Below are 25,153 nucleotides of genomic sequence, written 5' to 3' on the forward strand. Positions count from 1 at the left end.
GTGAGCTCTCCAGGTCTCCTAGGTGTCCTCCTGCCTGGCCCCCATGGCCTTTCTTTCAGTTTGCTGTTTGGATTCTAGACTTTAATAATAATCTTGCACTATCCTTTACAGATTCCAGAGTTCCCTCCTACCCATTTATTTAGCAGTCCTTTCAAAAACTATATGAACTACTAAGAAAACCCAAAAAGTTTAGCTGCTTAGCTGCAATCCTGAAATCCAAAAATGCTCAGAAAATCAAGTTGTTCTTGTAATGTGGGCATCAGAAGTCATTTGGCTGCAAAGCCTGTCTTGACCTGATGCAAGGCAGCATATGTCTTTTCTTTATCCCTCTTGTGTGATATTCGTGCTTTCTTGAGAGCTGTTAATATGTCCAATTATGGGGTAATGCTTTGACCCTGATGGGGGGGGTCACACTAGCTATGATATATGCCCCATGTAGGCTTTCTAAAATCTGCAAAATTTCTGACTTCCAAAACACATCTGGCCTGGGTTTTGGATAATGGATCAAGGATTTGTGTGACCAACATCCTCACAGACACCACCAGCTTCAGAGCTTTTATTTTTAGGAAAATGAAGCATTCCAGAGAGAGCTGTTGTTTCTTTGTAAATCCCCCCAGTCGCCCTCCCATCTGTTTTTAAAAATATTTTTACTTTATTTGCAACCTACTCATTTTTAACCCAATTCTCCCAACAACCCTATGGAGTAGGCAGAGCTGCCATGATTGTTCCCATCCTGCAGAGGGAGAACTGAGGCCCAGAGAGATTAAGAAACTTGCCAGGGTCACTGAGCAATTTGGTGTTAGAGCCAGTCCTTGATTCCCAGCCTGAGAGGAGGATAAAACCACCACCCCCAACTCCAGAGAGAGCCCTTGGCAAAACGAGCTGGCTGCTCCTTCTGGGAGTTTGCAGGCTGGGAGGGAATGTGCGGAGAGTCCCAGGCAGCGACAGGACCCTTGTGGGGCAGCAGTGTCACCTTGATGGAAATTGCCAGTGTGGAGGGGCCTCCAAGGGGGAAGGTGGAGGGGAGTCTGAAGGAAGGGGCTGGACGGCAGGGAGGGAGGAAGGCAGGGGGAACTTCGCAGCCATTACTGAGTCCCATCCTGGTCCTCGGTCCTGCATCCCACCCACCTGCCCACTCCACACTCCACCAGGCCGTGACCCGCCCCACGCTGCCCGATCCGCACCTCTCGCACCCGCAGCCCCCGAAATGCTTGGAGCCACCATCCCACCCCGAGGAGCCCAGTGACCTGGAGGAGCTGGAGCAGTTCGCCCGCACCTTCAAGCAACGCCGCATCAAGCTCGGCTTCACGCAGGTCAGGTTTGGGGCCAGCCCGCAGGATGGGCGGTGGGCTTAGGGGTGACGGGGCGTGACTATTTGGTGGGCAGGGCGGGGGCATAGCTGTCTAGTGGGCGGGGTGAGGGCGTGACCAGCTGTGGGAAGGGCGGGGCATAGCCATCTAGTGGGTGGGGTTTGGGGGCGTGGCCAGCTGGTGGGCGAGGTGAGCGCGGCGCACAGAGGCTGGGTCCTGACCGCCCGCCCCATCCTCACCCCCTGGTCCAGGGTGACGTAGGCCTGGCCATGGGCAAGCTCTACGGCAACGACTTCAGCCAGACGACCATCTCCCGCTTCGAGGCCCTCAACTTGAGCTTCAAGAACATGTGCAAACTCAAGCCCCTCCTGGAGAAGTGGCTCAACGACGCAGGTGGGACTGGGCTCTGGCGGGCGACGGGCGGCGGGCGAGGGAGGCGCCCTCTCATGCTCCGTCTCCTCCCGGCACAGAGACTATGTCTGTGGACTCAAGCCTGCCCAGCCCCAACCAGCTGAGCAGCCCCAGCCTGGGTTTCGACGGGCTCCCGGGCAGGAGACGCAAGAAGAGGACCAGCATCGAGACAAACGTCCGCTTCGCCTTAGAGAAGAGTTTTCTAGCGGTGAGGCCCCACCTCCCGGGAGGCCCTGAGGTTGGGCGGGAGGACGGCCCGGGCTCAAACGCCCTCTGCCCGCAGAACCAGAAGCCTACCTCAGAGGAGATCCTGCTGATTGCAGAGCAGCTGCACATGGAGAAGGAAGTGATCCGCGTCTGGTTCTGCAACCGGCGCCAGAAGGAGAAACGCATCAACCCCTGCAGCGCGGCCCCCATGCTGCCTAGCCCGGGCAAGCCGGCCAGCTACAGCCCCCATCTGGTACCAAGGGCTCCTCGGGGGGGTGAGGGGGGGCACAAAGCTCTGGCACCTCCCTCGCCCCTTGGCAGGCACCTTATACAAAGCACAACCTCCCTGGTTGTCCACAGTTCCTAGGACAGAGGACAGGCTTGGGGACAGGCTGTCACATGGGTGGAGCACAGTCACAGAGGGACACACAGTTTTCAGAGAACTGGTCTTACGTGGGGGATACAAGCACCCACAGACATAGCCAAACATAGAGTCATCACAGGACATAGCCACATGGGGACGGAGACCAAGTAGGGAATACAGGCCCCTCCCCTTCCCCCCCCCCCCCCCCCCCCGCAGTTCACAGCCACACAGACAGGGCAGGGACATCATTACATCCCTGGGTGTACACTTAGGTCTATAGCTCCACACAGACCTGCTCGGGATCAGACACGCTGGGACATCACTTTATTCCATCTAGTATGGAAAGGGCTATGACACTACAGAGGGCTCGGAGGAGTCCCTGTCCATGATGTGGAGGAAGGAGGGACCATCTGAGCTGACTCAAAAGGACAAAAGAGACTTGGTCAGCCACATGAAGGACAGGCAAAGGGACTGGTGTTCACAAAGGCCTGGAAGCCGGAGTGTGCCGAGCCCACTTTAAGGAACTCCAGTGCAGTTTAGTGTGGTTGGAGCTGGAGTGCAGGTGAACGAGTATGGGGGGCAGGGTGGGGGGTGGGCAGGGGCCAGACACCCAAGCTGCATGCTGAGGAGCTTGAACTTGACCCATGGGCAGCGAGGAGCTGAGGAGGAGTTTTGAGCTGGGGAGGGACAGTATCTCATTTAGAGTGGGGCTGATGGAAGGATGAGACTGGAGGCAGGGAGGCCAAGAAGGAGGCTGGTGGATGTTCCCAGAAAATGAAGCAATATGACATCTCAACACTCTGATGCAGAGACACAGTTTATCCTCATAATGCCTGCCCCCACACACACTTCAGACCTGCAGCTGGATAGTGTCAGAGGAGAGGTGGGGGAGCACGCTTGGTTGGGAAGTATTCCCTCCTGCTTGTGGCTCAGAATTGCCCAGGGTAAATGTGGAGAAGGATATGATGGAAAGCACCTGGCCTCATACAAACGTAGCATTGTACCCCAAGCCTTCTCACCATCCTAGGGGCAAGGGGAGGGAGTCGTTCCCAAAGGGAGCAGCATGGGGGCTGCTGGGAGACAGTGGCCTAACCATACCTTCTTTCCTCTCTCCCAGGTCACACCCCAAGGGGGCGCCGGGACCTTGCCATTGTCCCAAGCTTCCAGCAGTCTGAGCACAACAGGTCAGGGAGGGCAGAAGATGGGGAGGGGGTCCTGGAGACTCAGTGCAGGCCTGGAGCCTGGGGTTCTCAAGTGGTGCAGGGCACAGGGTGTCTGCGGGCCTCAGGACGGAGCCTGGGGATGAGGCGGCATGGGTCAGAGAGGAGAGGGCAGCCTTGCCCTCCTGGCCAGAGCAGCTCACTTTCATCTGTTCCACAATTTCATTTGAGAAAAGCTTGGGGTTGTTAATAGGCAATGTACTTGGGTTCTGTTCCCAGCATTTATAAACTGTGTGAACTCCAGAAGCAATTTTACCTCCCTGAGCCCCAGTTTTTATAAAATTGTTGTGAAATATAATACATACAGAAGCTATTTACATGATTATATACATGCACACACACACGCGCACACACACACACTTTTGTACCCAAAGCCCTCCTTTCCCCCTTCCCGGGACAGGGCGTGTTTAACACCATATACAAGAATAATATAAAACAACACCGTCTTGCCTCTCCCCAGGTTAAGGAATAATAAGTGGAGGGTTATAAAGTAGTAAGGGTGTGCCTGGCACTGTTCTAAACTCTTTATAAAGAGTATTACCTCATTTAATCCTCACACCCATTTTATGAGGTAGGTTTTGTTATTATCCTCATTTTCCAGATGAGGGAACTGAAGGCCAGAGAGGTGAAGGCACTGGCCCAAGGGCACAGCTGGGTCTGACAGAGGCATGAATTGCTGCCCTGGCTGTCTGGCCCAGCCGGGCTCTGAGCCCTCTCAAGCTTGGCGTGTGCAGCCGCACCCCCCTGCCTGGCCCCTAGAGGGAGCCATAGGGCTTTGTGTTCTGGGCACCCCCAGTTCTTCTCTATAAAAGGAGTCGGGTGGTGAGGTTCATGGTGGAGTACTCAGGGTGCCAGAGCACGCCCAGGCTCAGTGGGTGACAGTTGCTCTTACTGCGATTACTGTGATCGCTATCACTGTGGCAGAGGCAGAAAGAAATGGCTCTGGAAAGAGAGGGCGAGAGACCTAAGTCTGTTCTGACTGAGGAGATGCTGCGGGACTGGGCAGGGAAGACAAGCAGGAGGTTCCTCTGTGGAGGACAAGTGGAAGCTGAAGTCTCCATCTCTCTGTCTCTCTTTGGCAGTTACTACCTTATCCTCAGCTGTGGGGACGCTCCACCCCAGCCGGACAGCCGGAGGGGGTGGGGGTGGGGGCGGGGCCGCGCCCCCCCTCAATTCCATACCCTCTGTCACTCCCCCACCCCCGGCCACCACCAACAGCACAAATCCCAGCCCTCAAGGCAGCCACTCGGCTATCGGCTTGTCGGGCCTGAACCCCAGCACGGGGTAAGTGAGCAGCTGCAGGTGGGGAGGCTATGGGGAGAAACCGGGTGGCTGCTGCTTCTGGGGTGGGAGCTGCCCCCCAGTTCTGCCAATGAGTTCCCGCCCCTGCTAATGCCTCTGCTTTGCCTCTTGCAGAAGCACAATGGTGGGGTTGGGCTCCGGGCTGAGTCCAGCCCTCATGAGCAACAACCCTTTGGCCACCATCCAAGGTGCGTGCTGCCTCATGTCACTCTCATCGTCACCAACCCTGCCCTCTGGGGGCCTCGAGCCCCCCCATTGCTGCTCCAGCCATGCCATTCTGCCCCTGCTCACTGCATCGCTTGCCTCTTCATACCCATCTCACCTTGGGGGAAGGTGTGAGGGGTGCTGATGGGGGTCAGTGAGGCAGATGGGAAGACAGGGGCACTGAGGGTGGGATGCTGGAAGGTGCCCCCAGCCCAGCCTCCTCTCTCTCCCCGCCAGCCCTGGCCTCTGGTGGAACTCTGCCTCTTACCAGCCTTGATGGCAGCGGGAACCTGGTGCTGGGGGCGGCCAGCGCGGCCCCGGGGAGCCCCGGCCTGGTGACCTCGCCACTCTTCTTGAATCACGCTGGGCTGCCCCTGCTCAGTGCCCCGCCTGGCGTGGGCCTGGTCTCGGCAGCCGCTGCAGCTGTGGCGGCTTCCATCTCCAGCAAGTCTCCTGGCCTCTCCTCGTCCTCCTCCTCGTCCTCCTCCTCCTCCTCCACCTGCAGCGAGGTGGCAGCACAGACCCCTGGAGGCCCTGGGGGGCCCGAGGCAGGGTCCAAGTCCGAGTGAGGGCCCACCATGCCTCCCCTCCTACTCCTCTGACCCCCACCTCGGTACCCCGCCTGGAAAGAGGGCGAGGAAGCCAGCGGTGGGGGTGCAGAGGGTCCTTGGAGCAGGAGAGACAAGGGAGGAAAGACCAAAAAAAAAACCAACCAACCAAAAAAAAGAAAGAAAAGAAACCAACCAACAAAAAAGAAAACCAAAAATAATCACAACAGAAACCAGCTGCCCCAAAGGAACCAGAGGTGAAAAACAAACAAATATAAAAAACCAAAAACAAACAAAAAATCCCCCACAAAACCGAACAAACCAAAAACCAGTCGCGAGCCAGACCTCAGTGTGCTCACCCTCACCGCTACGACACCAAATAAGAACCCCAGCCAGGGGTGGAGAAGCCTGGCAGGGCGGACTCAAGCTGAGCCCCTGGCTGTGGGGCCAACCCCCAACCTTGCCTCCCCCAGTGGGGGCCAGAGAAGGAAAAAGAGAATGTGCCAGCCTTGCAGCCCCAGCCCCCAGCCCTGGGCCAGCGAGGACAGGGCACAGCCTGGGGCAGGTGGGGCGGGCTCAGAACCACCTGCCAAATGTTCTTTTCCAGAAGGTGAAAGAGAAAGGGCCTGAACAACCTTACACCAAATATTCAGTAGCTTCATCCAAAGGATGTACAGAATTTTTAGCGTTGCGCTCAACAGAATGTGTCCCTACCATGTGTCCCCCTCTCCCACGGCCCCCCGCTCTCCCCAGCTGGGTAGGGGGGTCTCACTGTAACCTCCTCCCTCCTCCAGCCAGGGGAGAGTTCAGGGGAAGGCTTGGGATGACTTTTCACCCCTTGTACCTCCCCCTCTTCCCTTTGAAGGGTGGGCTAGGCCGTTTTGCCAAGTTCTAGCTCTCATACGTCCCCCCTCAACCCCGTCACCCTCCTCTGCTCTGAAATCTGCCCCCTCCCCAGCCCACGGGAAGGTGGAAGTTTCAGACAAGAGGGGATGAGTTGAGGGCATTCAAATTGTCTTTTTTTCCATCCTCGTCTGTCAGTTTCCCTGAAAAAAAAAATTCATATTCCAGTGCCTATCCGTGGGATCCTTCACGTTCTTTGACATTGACCAGAAACCAAAAAGAGAACTCACCTCGCTCTTCCCACCCTGTGCCCCTCTGATACTGGCAGATGCCTCTTCCTCTCCCCCCACACACATGCACACACGCACGCACCCCAGTGGTGGGTTCCTCGAGATGGCTTCCCCATCAGGGTCCAGGTGGCGGGGACAGTGCCATGACCTGTGGTCCCCATCCGAGAGGGCGCTGTGGTGGCCACCACACCCATGAGACCTCCCTCGAGTCTTGGCTGGACCTTGTGTTTGCCCAGCCCTGGACACCTCTCGACGGACAGAGGAGAGACGCCGCTGGGAGCCACTTTGCCCTCCTGCTATTGTGGAGGCCAACAAAGTTTTGAACCAAAAAAAAACCAAACAAAAAACCAAACAAACAATAAATTAAAACTAGAAAAAAAAAGAATTTATAGATATATATATATTTAAGGGAAAGAAGATGAGGACTCTTCAAGAATAAGAAGGAGCCGCGAGGTGGAGCCAAGCCCCTGCACCAGTGGTCCAGGCCCTTGGTCCCCAAGGCGGATGGAAGGACGGATGCTTCTTTCTCTTCACAAATACCTCATGGACGTCGTCTTCGGGAAAGCCGGAGGGGGGTGGCTGGGGCAGGGCCTGTCCCTCAGCCAGGGTGGATGGAAGCGGGTGGGCAGGGCTGAGAGAGGGTGTCAGGGACAGGGGTGAAGAGCCCCAAGCTCCCCGCCCCCCAATCAACTGAAAAAGCTTTAAGAAAAAAAAAAAAAAGGAAAAAAAGGAATAAGAAAGCAAAAAGAATGGACAAAGGAAAACTAACAAATTTTCGGGTGGTTTGATTCCTCCTTTGATCTCTTTTTTCTGTTCTCTTCAGTCCACTCTCCCTTCTCTCTGCTCACCTCTCTCTGCCTCTCTCTCCCTCTTCCTTCGCTCCTCTCTCACCTGTCTCAATCTCGTTCTTTCTGTGTCTCTCCTCAAACCAAAGTGTTGCTGTGAAGGACGCGAGCCATTGAAATCAGAGCAGAGCCTGGCGGCAGCCGCAGACTGGCCCCTGTCCCTTGTTGGGCAGAGCAGAGGGAGGGGAGAGCCCCGGGAGACGGGCAGTGCTGCTGGACACTCCGAGGAGAGGCAGACAGAGCCTCGGATGCCACCCTGGGCCCCAAGGCTTCAGTGTTCTCTCTTTCTTTCTTGTCTCCCTTCTCCCACCCGGGAAAGGAAACTGTTGGGCTGGGCCACAGCGGCAGCAGAGACTCGGCTGTTGCAAGGGTTTCGGGGTGCCTTGTTGGGCAGCGGTGGAGTGGCCGCCCCTCCCACCCTGGCAGCGATGGGGCCTGGCATGCCTTCGACCCGTCCTCGCCGGAATGTAAGCATCTCCGCTGAACCGACTCCCTGCCCTGACCCTACCTCTGAGTTTGTCCATTTTTATTTCCTGAAGAGAAGGGACTGGTGAGAGGGCCTGGGCCCCAGTGCAGGGGTGGAGAGGGGGCCAAGGGCTCCTGACCAGATAGGAAGGACATTTGAGCAGAGCAAGGTGAAAGGAATTACAACCAAAAACCCCTCTGAGAAGACAGGCAGCATGGAAGGCATGGTGGAGATGACTCAAACAAAAACTGATTCTAGACCAAAAAAAAAAAAAAAAAGAAAAAAAAAGAAAAAAAAAAGGAAAGAAAATCCAGGACTCACCACCACCCACTTCATCCTGCTTCCTCCCCATCAAATCCTGCCACCTGGGACCTCTCCCCGACCCCAGTGTTGGGGGAGTGGGGCAGAGAGGAGGGGAGGAAGCAGGGGGCAGGGATGGGGCCAATGCCCTGACATTGGTGGAGGGGCCCCTGTGCAGCCGGGGGTGGTGGGGACCCTCCCCATCCAACCCCCATAACTGGGAAAAGAAAGAAAAGAAAAAATGAATATTCCCTGGGAGAGGGAAAAATAACCAAATCCCAAGCTTTAACTACAGCTGTGAAACCAAATATTGGGAAGGGGGTGGGAGGGAAGGAGGGGCAAGTGTGCCCCAGGTCTCCCCCCTGGGCCCCCCTCCCCCGAGGACTCGAGATAAGGCACCAAATACCTCATAGAACTTTAATGTTAAAAAAAGGAAACCAAATATCGTTGGCTGGGGGCCAGCCAGGGCAAGGGGCTGGGGGGCTGGAGGGAGCCAGGGTTGGGAAGGTGACGGGGGAGTTCATGCCTCCCATCCCCCTCTGCCCCTTCCACTCCGGTCCCCCGTCTCGACTCCGGGAAACAAAACTATCTCATCGTTTTTATTTTGTGGTCTGTACAGAGCCTGTGTCCGTGTGTCTGTGTGTGAGCGAGAGAGTTGGGGGCTGGGGAACTTTATGTGGGGGATGGGGAGGGAGACCCCAGGCCAGGCTCTGGGCTAGGTGAGATGTCTGAAGTGGGTGGCCAGGGGCCTGGGCTAGAAAGAGAAGAAGATGAGTGGATTGGAGAAAAGGGGAGCCCTCTGAATTTCTCTTCTCCCCAACCTTGACTTGAGGACAGAGACTTGGTCTACCCTAATGGTGGGCCTTTTAATTGTGCCAAAAAAAAAAAAAAAAATGCTAGTGAAGGAAACATCTCTCTCTGTTCTCTTCTGGGAGGGTGGGGGCTAGAAGTAAGAGGGAGGGGCTGTGGGTAAAAGTAGGGGTGAGTAGAGATGGGGAACCCAAGCCCCTGTATGAGTTGGGGCTAAGGTCAGGAGGAGGGGAAGGATATGAGTTTCCCACACATCTCCTCCCTGGGGAAGGCCAAGAGAGGGTCTCCTAGCCTTGGGAAGATGGGGTAAGGGACTAGCACATAGGGGGTGACCTCTTGACCAGGCTAGATTTCCTCACCCACCCAAATCCCAGGGTACCTCTCTCTCCCTTTAGCCCAGGGTAGGGGGAACTGAATGAGAGAGAGAGTGAGACAGACTGAGCAAGACTGAGACACGCGGGCCCCCACTGGCCTCTGAGTGGGAAAGGCAAGTGCGAGAGATAAAGGCCTCCAAGAGAAAAAAGAAACAAACCAAAGATTTAACCATTAAAAAAAAAACCCACAGACAACTCCGCTACCTTTTTATACGTTGGAAAAAAAAGTGAAAAAAATTTAAAAATAAAAATTAAAAAAAAATACACAAAAACTCCAAGCCGCAGTTCCTTCATGCGGTTTGAACTTTGACCTCAGCAGTCTCCAAAGCAAGATGACGATGACAAAGGCGAGAAAAAAAAAAGAAAAAATAATGTATATTTTTAAGTATTTGTCCTTGAGATGTTAGCTCCTTGTTAAACAAACACAAAAAGGAGAGAAAAATCCAGAGAGAAGTGTTGCTGGGACGGAGACAACTATTTACTATGTCTGTGACCCCTCCCCTCTGCCTCCCCTTCCTCTCCTCTTTCCTTTCCTCTATCCCTGCTGCCCTTCCCCAGCCTGTCCTCTAAGCCCAGGGGCTCAGTATTTATTTATTTATATAATTGCAGGGTGACTGGGGGCCTCTCTCGACAACTTGTAGAGAGGGCCGTTGGATCATGGTGGGGTGGGGAAGCGGGGGAAAAGCAGGGGTCTGATCTCTGATCAACTCTCTGCTAGCTCCTTCTGGCTTCTTATCCCACTGCTGCCACCATCACCTCCCAAATTCAAGGCTGTACTCGGGCAAGGTGACCATCCCACCTTGTAAAGATCTGATTGGCTTGGCCCTTTCTGTGGTGGGTGTCTCCCACCTACTCATTTGAATGACCAGGTTGGCACCAGGATAGGAGGTGGCAAGTAGTGGGCAAAGGGAGACCAAGAAGTGGCATCCGGAAGTTGAGTAGGCCCTGGAGGAGACCTGCTTTTCCTCCATTCTCACCAAGTTAGCCCCCCTTTCAGTTCTGTCTGACCCCTGTGTTGGTAGCCCCTCCCTTCCCATCCTGTACCCCCTCCCTGTCTCTTCTCGTGGTAGCGGGTTAGCGTTTCAGTGTTCTTAACTCCAATCTGCTTGTTCATTGTACAATGTGCTTCTTTTAAGGCCCCATTTTTGTAACTTGAGTGTGTCATTCATCTGAACAACATCCAAAAATAAAAAATTAAAAACTGTACAGAGAGAAATGCTGCCTGCTCTCCTTTGGTCTCCTCTCTGTCCTGGGAAGGGTGGTGGGGAAGTCAGGGTATGGGGTGGGTATGCATGTGCTGGGGAGGGGAAGGCTTTACTTCTGTTCAAACAGTGAATGTTCAGAAGTAAGGCCTGAGCAATTTTTTTTGCCAATCAGAAAACCAAGTCTCAGGGGGCCAGCCCAGTGGCCCAGCGGTTAAGTTCACACGTTCCGCTTCGGCAGCCCAGCTGGTTGTTCGGATCCCGGGTGCGGACCTACACACTGCTTGTCAGGCCGTGCTGTGGCAGGCATCCCGCATATAAAGTAGAGGAAGATGGGCACAGATGTTAGCTCAGGGCCAGTCTTCCTCAGCAAAAAGAGGAGGATTGGTGGCAGATGTTAGCTCAGGGCTAATCTTCCAAAATAAAAACAAAAAAAAGGAAAACCAAGTCTCAGAATTTAGGATGATTTCAAATCTCAGTTCTGCCATTTTATAGACATGTGGCGCTTGATCTGTGAGCTTCAGTGTCCTCATCTGTCAGAGAGACAATATCCACCCTGTGGGCTTATAAGAATTAAATGAGATGATATAAGTGCTTAGGACAGATCTCCAGCACAGTCTTCAATAAATGAGAAAGCCAGGAAAGCCATGAGTACTTCCCCACTGCCATCCCCAGAGGACTAACAAGACCCTTTAAAAACAGAGTTGACTCTGAACTTGTCTGGTGGTACAAGGTACACACCTCCCTTCTTTTTTCAGAGCGACATTAACTCTCTTTCACTCAAATTTTTGTGCCCATCTTGACTAAGTCATTTGGCAGGAACAACATCTTCACAGGTCAGGCCGTGGGCTGATGCCCAAGACCTCACAACTGAAAATCAGAAATGCTGTCAACAACTGGACTTCCTCATTGCCATCAGGTCGCCTTGTCATTGTTCCATTCTCTGATGTATGCCTAGCACACAGGTACTAGGATTCTGCACATTCAGTAGTGAGGGACAGAACAGGAGAAAGGAAAAGTGGAAGAGTGGTTTGATCATTTAGAAAGATAAAAAGTATTAGCACTTCAGGGGCCAGCCCGGTGGCACAGCGGTTAAGCGCGCGCATTCTGCTTTGGCAGCCCAGGGTTCGCCAGTTTGGATCGCGGGTGTGGACATGACACCAATTGACAAGCCATGCTGTGGTAGGCCTCCCACATATAAAGTAGAGGAAGACGGGCACAGATGTTAGCTCAGGGCCTGCCTTCCTCAGCAAAAAAAGAGGAGGATTGGCAGTAGATGTTAGCTCAGGGCTAGTTTTCAAAAAAAAAAAAACCATTAGCACTTCATTGTTTTGGCAAGAATGAAAGAAAAAAAAGCACCTCTGCAACTCTCAAGACGAGTCAGTAGGGATGGGGGAATGGGATGCTGGGATGGAGGAACACAATAGTACCCTGAGGAAGGTCATTTGGGCCAGCCCCCTGCCTGCAGGGCGGTACAGTCAGACCAATACAGACCCAAAAGCTCCTTGCCATTCAGGCCATCCTGTGATAACCACGGATGGCACAGAGTGCACTGAGCTGAACTAGGCATCCGCCTGTACCCCCATGAATGTGCCTAACTGGTCCACATGCCCTCCCGTGTACAAAGTTGAGCCTCCTCTTGTCAAGGACATATCGGGCACTAGAGGACCATTCTGTCCCCTTGACAGTTCTGCTTACACAGCTTCCATATCCAACTAAAAAACAAGCAATGCAAGGCTCTTCTTAGAGAGGTCTGCAAGTCACCTGCGTAAGAATTGCTCTCTTCAAATCAGATTCCTGGGTCTCACCCAGACCGGTTGCTGGATCCAAATCTCTGGGGGAGCGCCTGGCACACAAAGTTTTGTGAACCTTGCTTGTCCAACTCAAACCCCGACATCCGACAAGGGTCTGATCAGTGCCATCTGTTTTAGGATAGTGGTTCAACTGAGGACCATGGAAGTTTTAGTGGGGTGATGGTGAACAGTGAGTTTTGTTCATAAATGTTTTTGCACACAAACTTTTCTCAGGTGGAAATTTTCACGAGGGGCATTAAAAAGGAACAATAATGGATGGTCACTCCACTGTCACAGAGCCACTCTTCTCTGCTGAAAGCAATTTTATCTTGGAGTCAACCAGCAACTTTGTTTCTCTCCATTCCCATCCCTTTGATTCAGCCTGATTTTTATTTAGTTTTTGCAGTTGGATAAATCCTCTAACTGTTCCAAGCACTTACTTGATATGACTTTTAGGATGTTACAGCTCTTCTTGAGAGGAGGCAGTTTGAGAATGAATCTTTACCTGCAGATTAAGGGGGTCTGGCATGCTAGGCTGAGACAACTTGAGTCCTTTCTGCAGGGTATAAGGTTACTGAAAGATGGTGCCCATGATCAACATACTCTGGTTAGAAACAACTGCTTAACAGATAACTGCTCTTTATTAGGAGCTGTCAGGATATAAGGTGGGTGAGTGCTTTTTCTTTTTAAAAATAACTAAAATAAGTATAATGTAGTAAAATTTCTATTAATGGAGTTAGAAGACCTGGTTTCTAGCCCTGACTCGACCACCTATGTGGCCTCAATAGGTCTCTTCCCTCTCTCAGCCCTCATTTTCTCACCTGAGCAACATGCTAAACCACTCTGCTTTTAGAACCCCAGTGCCCACAGAGGGCTGCAGGACTGCTGAAGGGAGTGGAGAGTAATGGAGAGGCTCAATGGGCTGCTCTTGGGCATCCCTTTCCCCTGGTTTCAATACAAACAGCTTTCCTTTTACCTCTCGTTAGGGGTTCCAAATAAGAACTTTCTCCAACAAAGACGAGTAATCTGGGGGGAGGCTCATTCTTCTTGGGGTGTGACTCTTAGAGATAAGACTAACACAGCAACTGAACATTCCCACCAGTCACACACTCACCATCTCCTTTCCCCCCACTGCCCTCTTCCCACTATGTAGAAGGCAGCAGAGTGTAGATGAAAGCATATAGGTGATTAAACCAAGTGAAATTAGGCTTAAATTCAAGCTCTGCCCTATTTAGGTTGAATGACCTTGAGCAAGTCACCTCATTGCTTTCAACTTCAGATTCCTTCCTTGCAAAATGTTCTCACAGGACCAGCGTGAAGATTATTCCAAAAAATTTAAGAAAGCACTTGAGACAAACTAGACATTCAAATATCAGCCAGCCACTCCAACCACCCCTCCCTACAACAAACATCTGTTGGCTGAGCCAGAGTCCAACTCCAGGTGGGAGTCAAGGAACCTCCCCTTATGAGGCTTCCTACCTCTAGCCAACCATTACTCAGAATCTTCTCCAACCCCACAGCTGGGTCTGGTCCCAGGAGCCACCCTCCTCCACTGCCCTGGAGATCATGCCTTTCCCAGACCTGCATATGCCCTCAGAGATCCAGAGTGGGAAAACCAGATGGCCTTGGGGGAGATGGCTCACATCAGGCCAGGAAGTGGGGACACAGAGATGGTGAGAAGAATCTGAAGATTTTCCCAAATGTTCCTGCTACCAGTAGAAACAGCTTCGGGCTTTTCTATGGGATTGTGGAGACCTCTAGTGGCAAGAGAGCCATGCTGTCTCCACCTAGCACCAGAGTGAAGGCCCCACTCCCTGAGCCACGCCCACGGACTCCCCATCCTCCTCTTCAATTCAGCAAGTGTTTACTGAACCCCTTCTACTTGCCAGGCCATTCTGGACATTGGGAATGAAGCCACGAAAAGTCAGACCTGGGCTCATGGCTCCCAAATTCCACCCCACACAGCCGGGCCAGACAAAAGCACATAAACGTCCAACTCAGTCTTTATTGACTGTTTCACCGTGTAGCCACCAATGCTAACAGACGGAAGGGAGCGCACCTTTATGCATATCAAGGACTCTACAGCCCCCCTCAGGAGAAAGACCAAATTCAGTTACAGAACTTACGTGGTGATTGGGAGGGGTGAAAGAAGGGGACAGTATGTACAGAAATTTAAGGGGATACTGGAGGACGTTCTTCAGCAACAGAGCATGGCAGTGCTGAAGAGGGCAATGGGGCAGGGTCAGCCACTGATCTGGACCCCCTCCGCCTCAGCCAGAGGGTAGATCTCAATGGCCTCCACCAAGGGCAGTGCCTCCACTGCAGTCTCCATCACAGCCAAGCCTACAGCAGCCTCCGCTTCTGCCAGCTGCTGCCGCACAGCTGCCTGATGCTGCTGCTGGTGGGTCTTGCGGTGCTTCCATAGGTTGGAGAAGGAACGGTAGCTCTTGCCACAGTCGGGGCAGGAGTAGGGCCGTTCACCTGTGTGAATGCGGCGATGTTCTGCCAGACGCATGGAGATAGCAAAGGCCTTGCCACACACTTCACAGGCAAAGGGCCGCTCACCTGTGTGCAGGCGCCGGTGGTCCTTCAGGTGGGTACTCTGACGGAAGGCCTTGCCACAGTCTGGACACGGGTATGGCCGCTCGCCTGTGTGGATGCGCCGGTGTACCTGCAGTGATGTCTCTGTGCTGAATAGCTTCTTGCACTCACTGCACTCCAGGCCCCGGCGTCGGGCAGGGGCTGCAGGGGCCGCAGTAGCAGTGCCTCCAAGGGTTGTTGGGGAGACAACTGGGGTGCGAGTGGCCCTTGGGGCCCTAGGGGCTGGGGGCTCCTTAGCCAGGACCTCTCCAGGCCCTGCAGCTGCATGGGCTGCCTCATGTGCTTGCAGCCGAGCAGCAGAGCCTACTTTCTTGCCACAGGTGCCACACTCAAAGCGCCGTGGGGCCTGGGCAGCAGCAGCTGCACAGCGGTGCTCGCGGAGCCGCAGTGAGGAAGGGAAGGCAGCCCCACAGGATGAGCAGCGGTGGGGCTGGCGCCCAGCATGGGCCACAAGCTGGTGCACCTCCAGCAGTCGGCGCAGCAGGAAAGAGCGGGGACACTCGCGACACTTATAGGGGTACTCGCCTGTGTGGTGGTAGCGGTGCATGAGCAGGCGGTAGGGGCGATGAAAACGCACTCCGCACTCCTGGCAGCGATAGGGGAAGTGCTGGGCATGCACCAGGCGGTGCTGCCTCAGCGTGGAGCTTTGTGTAAAAGCTTTGCCGCAGTCCCCACACCGGTAGGGCCGCTCCCCTGTGTGTGTGAGCCGGTGGCGGGCCAGGTTGGCAGGTGAGTTGAAGGGCTTGGAGCAGTCCGGGCAGGGGAAGGGCCGTTCGCCTGTGTGTGTGCGGAGGTGGTTACGCACATGAGACTTCTTCTTAAACATCTTTCCACAAATGCCACACTTATGGCGCCGTTCCAGCCGGTGCACAAAACGCTGGTGCCGGGTCAGCTGCAATGCTTTGCCAAATTCACGGCTGCACAGGAGGCAGCGGTAGGTGCCTGGGGCAGCAGGCCCTGCTGAGCTCTCCTCAGACGCGGGGGGCTCTGGGGCCTCTGGCTCTCCAGTCTCTGCTGGGGCTGGCTCAGGGAAACCAATGACAGGCTCCTCTGGTGGAACTGGTGTTGTGGGCAGAGGAACACCCCCCACCCCATGGGTACGCCGGTGATAAAGGAACTTGGTGAGATTGACAAAGGTCTTTCCACATGGACACGAATGCAGAGGATTTGGAGTGTGGGCTCGCCGGTGGGCCAGGAGGAGTGCCTCTGTGCCAAAAGCCAGGCCACAGTCCACACACAAGAAGTGAGACTCGCTGCTGTGGTCACCAAGATGCTGGTCCAGACTGGATGGGCTGGGGAAGACACGACTGCACAAGGGGCACTTAAAGATGCCCTCCCGGTGACTCCGTAGGTGCTGCTGTAGCTGGTGAGGTGAAAGAAAGAGCTGGTCACAGGCTGAACAAAAGAGCTCCTGGGTGGCTGCCCCACCTGGCTCTCCATTGTTGTTCTTCCGGGCCTTACGCCCCCGGCGGTCTCGACCAATGGCTTCACCATTGCGTAGCTCATAACTGTGATCAGAGGATGGCAGGGGGTCAGGCTGAGACACAGGCACCTCTGCAGGTGATGGGTTCAGGGTCTCTTGCTGCAAGGCAGGCTCCTCAGACTCTGGGGCAGCAGCAGGAAAATGGGTGGCTTGGTGCTCCAGGAAGTCGGCCGGCAGCTGGAAGAGCTGGGAGCATTCCGAGCACTTGTAGAGGAGCAGCTCTACCTCAGTCACCACCTCAGTGGTGGTGGCAGTGGCAGAGGGCACAACTGCCCCCTCACCACCCTCTTCTGCCTTGCGGTAGGAGTGCTCCACGGCCACGCGGGCCTGGCCCACAGGGGGCCCTAGGACAACTGGGGACCCCAGGACAACTGGAGCTTGAGGCTTGGTGGGAGTGGCCCGGAGGTGCGTCTGCCGGTGGTTCAGCCAGAGCTCCTGGCTGGCAAAGAGAGCCTTGCAATCCACACACTCGTAGTGGATGGTACTGGAGCTCAGTGGGGGCGCCTTGGGTGGTGGCTCAGCTGGCACTGCCTCCTGGGGTGCCATCATCTTCAGGTGCAGCTCCTGATGCTCCAGGAGCTGGCTGGGTGACATCAGCAGCTGCCCGCACTCCAGGCACTGGTACTGGCTCTCCTGCACTATGGTCTGATAGAGCCCAGTGCCAGAAGCTGCCTCTGTGGCCACAGTGACTCCAGGGTCGGCCACGCCCACCAGCTCAAAGTGCTGCTGGGGCACGTGGGAGTTCTGGTGCATGAGCACCTCCTCCAGGGATCCATAGAGCTGGTTGCACTCAGAGCAGACATAGCGGTGCTCAATGTAGAGAACCGTCTCCTCTGACTCCTCAGTCATGGCGGCAGTGAGGCCCTGGGCTGGGAAAGGGGAAAGGTGGGGACAAATTACAGCCAAACCACTGCTCCTCAGTCCCTTCCACAGACAATTCTTTCTCTTTATCATCCCCTCACCAAAACCTTAGATCTATTTCCCCCTCTAAATTCTTGTTTCCATTTTTCCACTCCCACCCCCCGCCCCCCAACAATCCTTCCTCTCCTGAATACACAAGAGCACTAAGCACAAAATGTTCCCAGCAGTCCCTTCCTAGGGAATCTACCCAAGTCTCACCTCCGAATCAACTTGCATCAAATTCCACCCACCAGATCCTTGTAACCTGTCTAATCCCTATCTCCCACGCCTCACAGCTGGCCCAAGGCCCCATCTATCACATCTGAACCTGTAGCCTCTCCACCCAGACTCCTTCCACACTGTCTCCTCTTCTTACCAACTCACTACCCCATTCCAGCTCCCAGGTGCCTGGGGGCACTCTTCACATAAGCCCTAATTGCCTGCTTCTCCCAGCCTTGCTCCTCTGCTTCCTCCCCCAGGTTCTTGACCCTTTTTTTTTTCACACCCAGACTACTCAAAGTGCCCCAATGTCTTGCCACTTTCAGCACCCTCCCATGGTGAAGCTCCTCTCCTTTACACACAATCCTTGCTACCCACTAACTCTCTCCTTCCACGTACGTCCAGGTTCCTCACATCAAACTATCCATTCCTCCAAACAACTCTTCTCACATTGGCCTAACCCATCTCCACATCCAGACTTTCCCCACCTTAACCACTTGCCCATGAAACCCAAACACCCCTCTTCAACTTACTTAATCCTCTCTACAAATCAAGGCTCTCTCCCACAACCCTAACCCCCCATCCAGAATACCCAGACCCATCTTCACAAAAGCTTAACCCTTCTTCATACCTATACACTTCCCACCACCCTTACTCATGTCTCTAAGTACCCAGACACTCCTCACATTAACCATCTCTTCTCTACACTAAGACCTAATCTGCAACTCGAATGCCCTCTGGGATACCCAGATCCTCTCTTCACATTGACTTAAAGCCAAAACCCTCTTCTTCATATTCATATACAGCCACCCCAACCCATTCAGGGGTTCCGACTCCCTCTTCACATTTACTTTCTTCTTTGCAAAAAAGACCCCTCCCATCCTAACCGACTCTGGGAAGACCCCTCTTCATATCAACCTAAGCTCCTCTTCTTTACAAAAAGACCCACCCCTACCATAATCCATTCCAGGGATGCCCACACACCTTCTTCACATCAACTTAAATCCTTCTTTACTAACCCATTCCAAAGACACCCAGATCCCCTTTCACCTTATTAACCTAACCTTTTCTTTTTTGCAAAAAGACTTCCCAACCTAAACATTCTAGGGATCCCCAGACCCCCCTCTTTATAATAACATAATTCCTCTTCTTTGCAAAAAGATCTTGCCCATACTCTAACCCAATTCAGGGATATCCAGGCTACCCTTCACAATGGCTTGAGCTTCTTTCAGACATACCCCTCCCATGACCCAAATCCCCTTTAGCGACACCAAGACCCTCTCTTCTTCTAACGCAGAACTCCTCCCCCTACTCTAACCCAGATGGGGGATAACCAGATCCCTCGTCCTCACATCCAGACTCCTCTTACCAGTCTATTACCCTGGGGATGTCCAGACCCCCAATTTAGCAATGTAACATCTCATTCTCACTCCGGGGATACCCAGCTCTCTCTCACCACTCTAGCCTTCTCCACGGACACCCAATTCCTACTCTTCACCTTGACCTAATTCCCCGTACTCTCCAAAAAAACTACTTCCATCCAACCTATTCTAGACACCCTTTTCACGTAACGTACCCCTTCTTTACACAGAGACCCTTCTCAACCCATTCCAACGGTACCCCTCTTCACTTTGGTTCAACTCCTCTCCACGTTAGTGTAACCCCATTCTTCACACCTCGACCTCTCCCTCAGCTCTAAATCTCCCCTCTAGGGATATCCATTTCCTAATCTTTTCACCCAAGACCCCCTCACTGGCCCAGCATGACTACATTTTCTCCTAATGTTAACTTAATTACCTCTTTTCTCACGCCCTAAACCCCTCCCCGGGCACCCAAGTGCCCTCTAACTGTCCACCCCGCTTCGGTGCTTGACCCGATCCCCCTGGGGCCTCGGAGACCCTCTCGGGGGCAGCACTAACGCCTCCTTCCCACCCAGGTCACTCCCAGCCCCGCCCCGCCCCTCCCATCCCCTCCCCTCCCCACTCAGCCCTTCGCACGACTCTAGCCCCCTTCCCCACCCACCGCCCCAGCCCGGCCCGGCCCGGCCCCCGCCCGGCCGCCAGCGCGCCCCGCCGGCCGTTGGTGCCGCTCCGCCCTCACCCGGCGCGCGCCCCCACCGGTCCTCAGTGCGCAGGCGGGGTGGCGAGAGGAGGCCGCGCGGGGAGGGTGGGGAGCCGGGCCGGCCCTCCGCGCGCCGGCCGGCACTCACCCGCCTCCGCCGTCTCGCACGCCCCGGGCCCAGGCCCGGGCCGCCGTTCCCCCCGGGCGGCCACCCTAGCGCTGCGCCCTCTCTAGCTCCCGCCGTGGCTTCTCGCTTGCTCCGCAGCCTCGCTCTCGCCCCCAATCGCCCTCAGCAACGCCCCTCCCACCTTCCTCCTCGGCCGCCGCGCGGACGGCCGAACGCGCCCAATCACCGCCCGCCTGGGCCCTGCCGTTAGGCCAATCGACGCTCACGTCTCCGAGCCGTGGGCCAATAGTAGGGAGCGTCGGGAACCCCCGCGGCGCCCAGCCAATCCCCTAACGACGTTGCCTTACCGGCCGGCCCCCGGGTTAATGGTGGCCGCCCCCTTAAGCCCGGAGGATGCTCCTCCTCCACCTCCTCGTCGACTCCTCCTGGCGGCTCGAGACGACAGGCCAGCGCGATGACGTCAGGAGGCGGAGCGAGGCTGCGGGCGCCATCTTGGGGAGGACGCTGGGGAGCCGCGGCGGGGTGGAGGGGAAAGTCGGAGAAGTTGAGGCACGCGACCTCCGGAGGGCGAGGGCGGGGAAGTTGAGCCGCAGGACCCCCTGAAGAACGAAGGGAGAGCGTGAAGCTCAGTCAGGGCGAAGGGGAGAAGGGAAACTGCAGTACCAGTCACATGAAGGGAGAAAAAGGGGAAATCAAGGCTCCAGACTCCGTTAGAACGAGAGTAATAAAGGCAGCAAGAAGGAAAGGGAGAAAAACCGAGGGACTCGCGGGAGGGAGGAGGAGAAATGTCAGAGGAAAAGCAAGGAGAGAGGGAATCGGAGGCAACGAGGAAAACCTGAAGGATAAGGGAGGAGATGGAAAATGGAAGGAGAAAAAGAAAAAGCAGAGACAGGCAGTTTGATTTGAAGAAAGAGTGTGGGGAGCAGATGACCTGAAGGACAACCAGGGTCAGAACCTGCAGGAAGTGACCTTGTAGCGGATGGACTCGTCTCTGTTTCCTTCCAGGCTGCACCCCCACAGCTCAGGGAAGGTGGAGTCCCCGTGTGTCCATGGGGACCCTCCCCGTCTGGCCCTCAGGGCTGTTGTACACGTTTCCGGAGCTTCTCCCTGAACCCAAGGAGAGGGGAGCTGCAAGAGATTCACTTGTTCTAACTGTGCCCGCCCCCCATTTTTCAGATGAGTAAACTGAGTCTCAGAGTAATTGGTCATTTACTTTTCTGAGGCCAAAAAGCTACCAGGGGGCCCTAAACAGAGTAGGACCTAAGTCTGACTCTTCAGCAAACTGTGTCCTTCAGTTGGTTTCTAACTGGGTGTCCTAACTTTCCGCTAGGTTAAACTCCCTAACACCGGAACCATGTAATTAAACCTGGCTGCCTGGATTGGAATCCTGGCCTTGCCACCTGCTTGCTGTCATCTTGGGCAAGTCAACTCCCTTGTGCCTCAGTTTCCTCATCTGTGAAGTGGGGACAGTAGGCCCTGTCTCATATGGTTGTTGTGAGGCACAGAGTAAAAGCTACATAAGAATTATTTTTATTAGGACCTCAAGGAGCCTAGTAATAATAGCTAACACGTCCTGAGGGTGTTATATGTTAAGTATTGTGCTCAATACTTTCCATGTATTACTCAGTTTAATCCTCTCAACCACCCTAGGAGGGAGGTATTATTGTTCTCACTTTACAAAACAAACTGAGGCCCAGAGAAGTTAAGTAACTGTGTCCATCATTAGGAAGAGACAGCCAGGATTCCAACCCAGGAGTTGACTCCAAGGTCTACACTCTTGGCTCGCAGGCTCTACTGCCTGGCAGGCAGGATGTCCCGAGTGGCATGTTGAATGGATGAATGCTAGAAGAGGAAAGAAATTGGTGGGAATCAATGAGCTGTAAAGCTGGTCATCTGCATTTGCCCTCAGGGTGAAGTCACCTGGGGCCTGGGGCTGGCAGGGGCCTGGGGCTGGCCAGAGCCAGAGAACCTGAAAGCTAGACTCAGCCTTTGACAGGCTCCATGTCCTGGGGTAGGTTCTCACTCCTGCAGGAGGCCACCTTTCCCCACTTGAAAATGCAAGGGTCCACCTTGGCTAGTCAGGCCCCTTTCTACAGGTACCTTCTGCTTGGATTTCCCAATTTATCTGGGTTGACTAGGTCTTTTCAGATGTTAAAGGAGTAAACTCAGGCCTGGATCAGTCTTTCTGGAGTTGGTGGCACAGGATTAGGGGACAGGTTCAATTTAGAGACGATAGGCATTCTATGCTGGGGTCCCTGCATACGCAAAGGCCTACAGGCCAGTATGAGTCTGGGCTTTCAGGCCTAGTTGGAGTTCAAGGTGGGTGTTGCGGGGGCCATAGGTGTTGCCCAGGTAGGGTGAGGAGGTGTGTGCAAAGTTGGTGGTCCTTCAGGGTCAGGTGTATGTGTCAGATGTATGTCAAGGAATGCCCCACAAACCAGCTGTAGAGGGCTTCCCCACGCCAGGCTGGTCTAACAGCTGCCACGTGCTATGTGTGTGCGCGTGCGAGGCATGCAGTCACGTGTGTTGGGGGGCATGTGGTCACATGTGCTGGGGGGCTGCACGTGAGCGTGTCAGTGTCTCCTCCCCATCACGAGCGTTGGGGGTGGTGGTGAGTCATGGGCTGAGCCTTCAGCACCAACTGTCGTGTTCCTTCCCCCCAAATTTCACCCCCCACCCAGCCGTGCACCACCCACCCCCACTCCAAGATCTGTGTCGCTGCTTCTCTTCCATCCCCCTGCCCTGCTCAGCTCCCTCTAAGAGGGAGGGAGTCTCCCCCTTCTGCTGGCTCTGCCCTCCAGCTCTCTGCCCTTTCCCACTGCCTCTCTGCTTGGGTGACTAGAGAACCAGGGCCTCTTCTCCCCTCCCACTTATCTCAGTGGGTCCCAAGGATTTCTCTGTGCCTTATAAAGAATTCCCATACTCACCACCCATCCCTTCGCCTCCATGGCGGTACTTCTATTTCTGGGGGCTTCTCCCCTGTCTCCATGAGCTGGCTGCTCCTGCCTCAGTGGGCCTCTTGTGTCCGCATCCTTGTCTTTGTGGGTTCCCTGGTGTCTTTGGGCCTCCCCCCATTTCTATGACATTCTCCCACTCTCTTTGGCCCTCCTCCCTGTCTTTGTGACATGTGTCCTTATTCCCATTTCTGTGGGCCTCTCCTCCTGCCCGTGGCCTTCTCCCGTCACCATGGACAACTCCCTGTGTCTGAGGAGTGCTTTCTGTTCCCGTGGGCCTCTCTCTATCTTCCTGGTGGGTTCTCTGAGTACACGAGCTGCCCCTTGTCCCCATCCTCATGGAGAGCTCTCTGTGTCCTCGAGCTGCCTCCTGTTCCCATCTTCCCAAGTGGCTCTCTAAATCCACAAGCTGCCCCCTGTCCCCATTTTCCCAGGGGGCTGTGTCCTGGAGCTGCCCTTCTCTCTGAGGTCCTTTGCTTGGTCTGCTCCCTTGTCTCTATGGGCCTTTCTCTCTTTTCACTGGGCTTTTCCCTGTCCTTGTCCTTGTGGGGTTTGTGGACCTTGGCCCACCTCGGTTTTGCTGTTTCTCTGCATTTTTCTTCATCTTTGTAGCCATCTCTCCCAGCTCCACAGCCTTCTCCCCAGGTCTCCCCGCTTCTTGTCTCCGTGGGCTGCTGTGCCCAAGGGCTGCCTGGGCAGGGCGGTGGCATGGTGTGGTGGAGGGGATGGCCCCGGGGTGGGCCCTCTATCCAATGCAGCGCCTTCCCTCATCAGCATTCTCCTCGCGGGCCCCCCAGCCCCGACCAATAAGGGCTACCCCTCCCCCGACTCCCCTCCCTTCTCTCTCTCTGCTTGCCTCCCTCCCTTCCTCTCGCCTGCCCTCCTCCCTGCCTCCCTCCCTCCCTCATCTCTCTCTCCCCCCCGCCCCCTGCGCTCCAGGACCCAGCGCGGGCGGCGGGCGGGCAGGCAGGCGGCGGCCTCGGAGGGGAGAAGGAGAGGTGGCGGTGGCAGTGGCGGCGGGCGGGCGGCGGCAGCAGCAACGGCGGCGGTGGCGGCCAGCAGCAGGGAGGCAGGCTCAGCTGGGGACCCAGAGCCGGCGGCTGCTCCTCGCAGGGGACCAGGAGTCCGTAGCCAGGCCCTCCCTCCGAGGCCCTGCGCCTGGCGCCCCCGGGACACCCCACCCTCCTCCGCTTTCCTCTTCCACCTGCTCTTCCCCATCCTCCCCTCCATCCTCCTGCCCTCCTCCCCATCTCACCACCTCGCCTGCCCCTTCTCTGCCTCTCTGGGTCTCCCAGCACCCCATCCTCCCAGCCCCTCCACTCCTCGGCCTCTCCCCGCCCCCAGCATGCTTTTCCCGTGGGGGCTGAGGGCTTGAGGACTCCAGGCCCTTGCCTCATCCAGGGCAGGGCCCAGGCTCCAGGGGGGAGGGGGGAAGGGGTGACCCCCTCCCCCCAAAAAGCCCTCCCCTCCCCCACTTACCCTGATGGCCGGCTTTCTGGTCTCCACCCAGTCCTCGCCCCCCGTGGCCCCCCCAGGCCGGCCTGGCTAGGGGAGGGGGCGGGGCCCTTTCTTGGGCCGGCTTCCCCCTCCCCCGGCTTGGCCTTGGCCCCCTCCCTTCTATTTTCACCTTCTTTTCCTCCTTTCCTCCCTCCTTCCCCTCCATTTGCTCCTTTCCTTCTCCTGTCTCCCCTTCTCTCCTCCATTTTCTCCTTTCCCCTTCCTCCCCTCCCCGGCCCGCCCTCTCCTCTTCCACCTGTCCTTCTTCCCTGCTCCTGGAGAGCCCCGTTTTGGGTTAGTTGCGGGGCACCACCGGAGGCGGGGGAGGGGGCCTGTGGACTGCCCTCTCCCCCCCCCCCCACCCCCCGCCCCAGCCACACCACCACCACCCAGCACCAGAGCATCTCCCTGTGGTCAGTCCTCGCCCTCCGTCCCACCAGGATCCGTGAGTGTCTGCAGGGCGGGGGTTGGGCTGGGGCCCGGCCTGGGTCCTGGAAGGCTGGGCTCACTGCCGCCTGGCAGGGCCCCCACATTCCCCTGCCCCCTCCCCCATCAGGGGCCTGCTGGCGCTCCCCCTTCTCCCCAATCCCCGTTCACCTCTGCCTTTTCTCACCCCTTTTCTGGGCACAGCTCACTCTCGCCCCGCAGCCCCCAGCTCCTGGGGTCCTGAGGGGCTGACTGGCTTTTACTTGTGGTCTCACTCCTTCTCCGGGACTCCTGGCATGTCTCCGCCCCTGCTTTCTCCAGCCCCAGTCCCCGTGCCGGCTCTGCTGTCTCTCACTCTGTTTCAGTCTCTCTCTCTTTTTACCTCTGAGCTTCATC

General features: G+C 55.6%; 3 protein-coding genes across 24 annotated transcripts in view; 2 read left to right on the forward strand and 1 right to left on the reverse strand.

Annotated features, from left to right (window-relative positions):
- Positions 1–7,084, forward strand: part of POU2F2 (POU class 2 homeobox 2) — a 74,612-nt gene extending 67,528 nt beyond the window's left edge. For 5 of the 12 annotated variants that reach the window (XM_070557966.1, XM_070557962.1, XM_070557963.1 and 2 more), the window contains 8 exons: positions 1,152–1,313; positions 1,562–1,703; positions 1,781–1,929; positions 2,005–2,181; positions 3,410–3,476; positions 4,595–4,796; positions 4,929–5,002; positions 5,256–7,084. In XM_070557966.1, the coding sequence (XP_070414067.1) occupies positions 1,152–1,313; positions 1,562–1,703; positions 1,781–1,929; positions 2,005–2,181; positions 3,410–3,476; positions 4,595–4,796; positions 4,929–5,002; positions 5,256–5,587 (1,305 nt within the window). In that variant the 3' untranslated portion in view covers positions 5,588–7,084. The remainder of the gene's footprint in view (positions 1–1,151; positions 1,314–1,561; positions 1,704–1,780; positions 1,930–2,004; positions 2,182–3,409; positions 3,477–4,594; positions 4,797–4,928; positions 5,003–5,255) is intronic. The other 7 variants (XM_070557960.1, XM_070557965.1, XM_008532016.2 and 4 more) reach the window with 3 other exon arrangements.
- A 7,390-nt stretch (positions 7,085–14,474) lies between these two features.
- ZNF574 (zinc finger protein 574) lies at positions 14,475–23,807 on the reverse strand. Of its 9 annotated transcripts, none has more exons than XM_070557939.1 (4): positions 22,808–23,144; positions 20,850–21,008; positions 20,228–20,479; positions 14,475–17,442 (listed from the first exon to the last, which is right to left on the reverse strand). In XM_070557939.1, exon 4 carries the CDS (start codon positions 17,420–17,422, stop codon positions 14,732–14,734), a length of 2,691 nt encoding a protein of 896 aa, XP_070414040.1. In that variant the 5' UTR covers positions 17,423–17,442; positions 20,228–20,479; positions 20,850–21,008; positions 22,808–23,144; the 3' UTR covers positions 14,475–14,731. The 9 variants fall into 9 exon arrangements, with proteins under 9 accessions (XP_070414040.1, XP_070414043.1, XP_008530234.2 ...); XM_070557942.1 differs by having other exon boundaries at positions 20,850–20,987; positions 22,808–22,953; XM_008532012.2 differs by lacking the exon at positions 20,850–21,008 and having other exon boundaries at positions 22,808–23,807.
- A 159-nt stretch (positions 23,808–23,966) lies between these two features.
- GRIK5 (glutamate ionotropic receptor kainate type subunit 5) overlaps positions 23,967–25,153 on the forward strand; it is a 56,164-nt gene continuing 54,977 nt past the window's right edge. For 2 of the 3 annotated variants that reach the window (XM_070557907.1, XM_070557906.1), the window contains exon 1: positions 24,043–24,776. The gene's annotated coding sequence lies outside the window, so the exon portion shown is untranslated. Of the gene's footprint in view, positions 24,777–25,153 lie in introns of all 3 variants that reach the window. The other variant, XM_070557905.1, reaches the window with a different exon arrangement.

Source organism: Equus przewalskii, chromosome 9, assembly GCF_037783145.1.
Source record: "Equus przewalskii isolate Varuska chromosome 9, EquPr2, whole genome shotgun sequence".
In the NCBI taxonomy this organism is placed as follows: Eukaryota; Metazoa; Chordata; class Mammalia; order Perissodactyla; family Equidae; genus Equus; species Equus przewalskii.

Bases quoted from the DNA above. Each gene is read 5' to 3' on its own strand.
- ZNF574 (XM_070557937.1), bottom strand. From the start codon at position 23,450: ATGGCTACAAAGATGAAGAAAAATGCAGAGAAACAGCAAAACCGAG. The intron at 20,480-23,404 runs GTGGGCCAAGGT...TTCGTTCTTCAG, and splicing joins AGAGAAACAGCAAAACCGAG to GGGGTCCTGCGGCTCAACTT. The intron at 17,443-20,227 runs GTAAGGCAACGT...CCCCTTTCCCAG, and splicing joins ATTAACCCGGGGGCCGGCCG to CCCAGGGCCTCACTGCCGCC.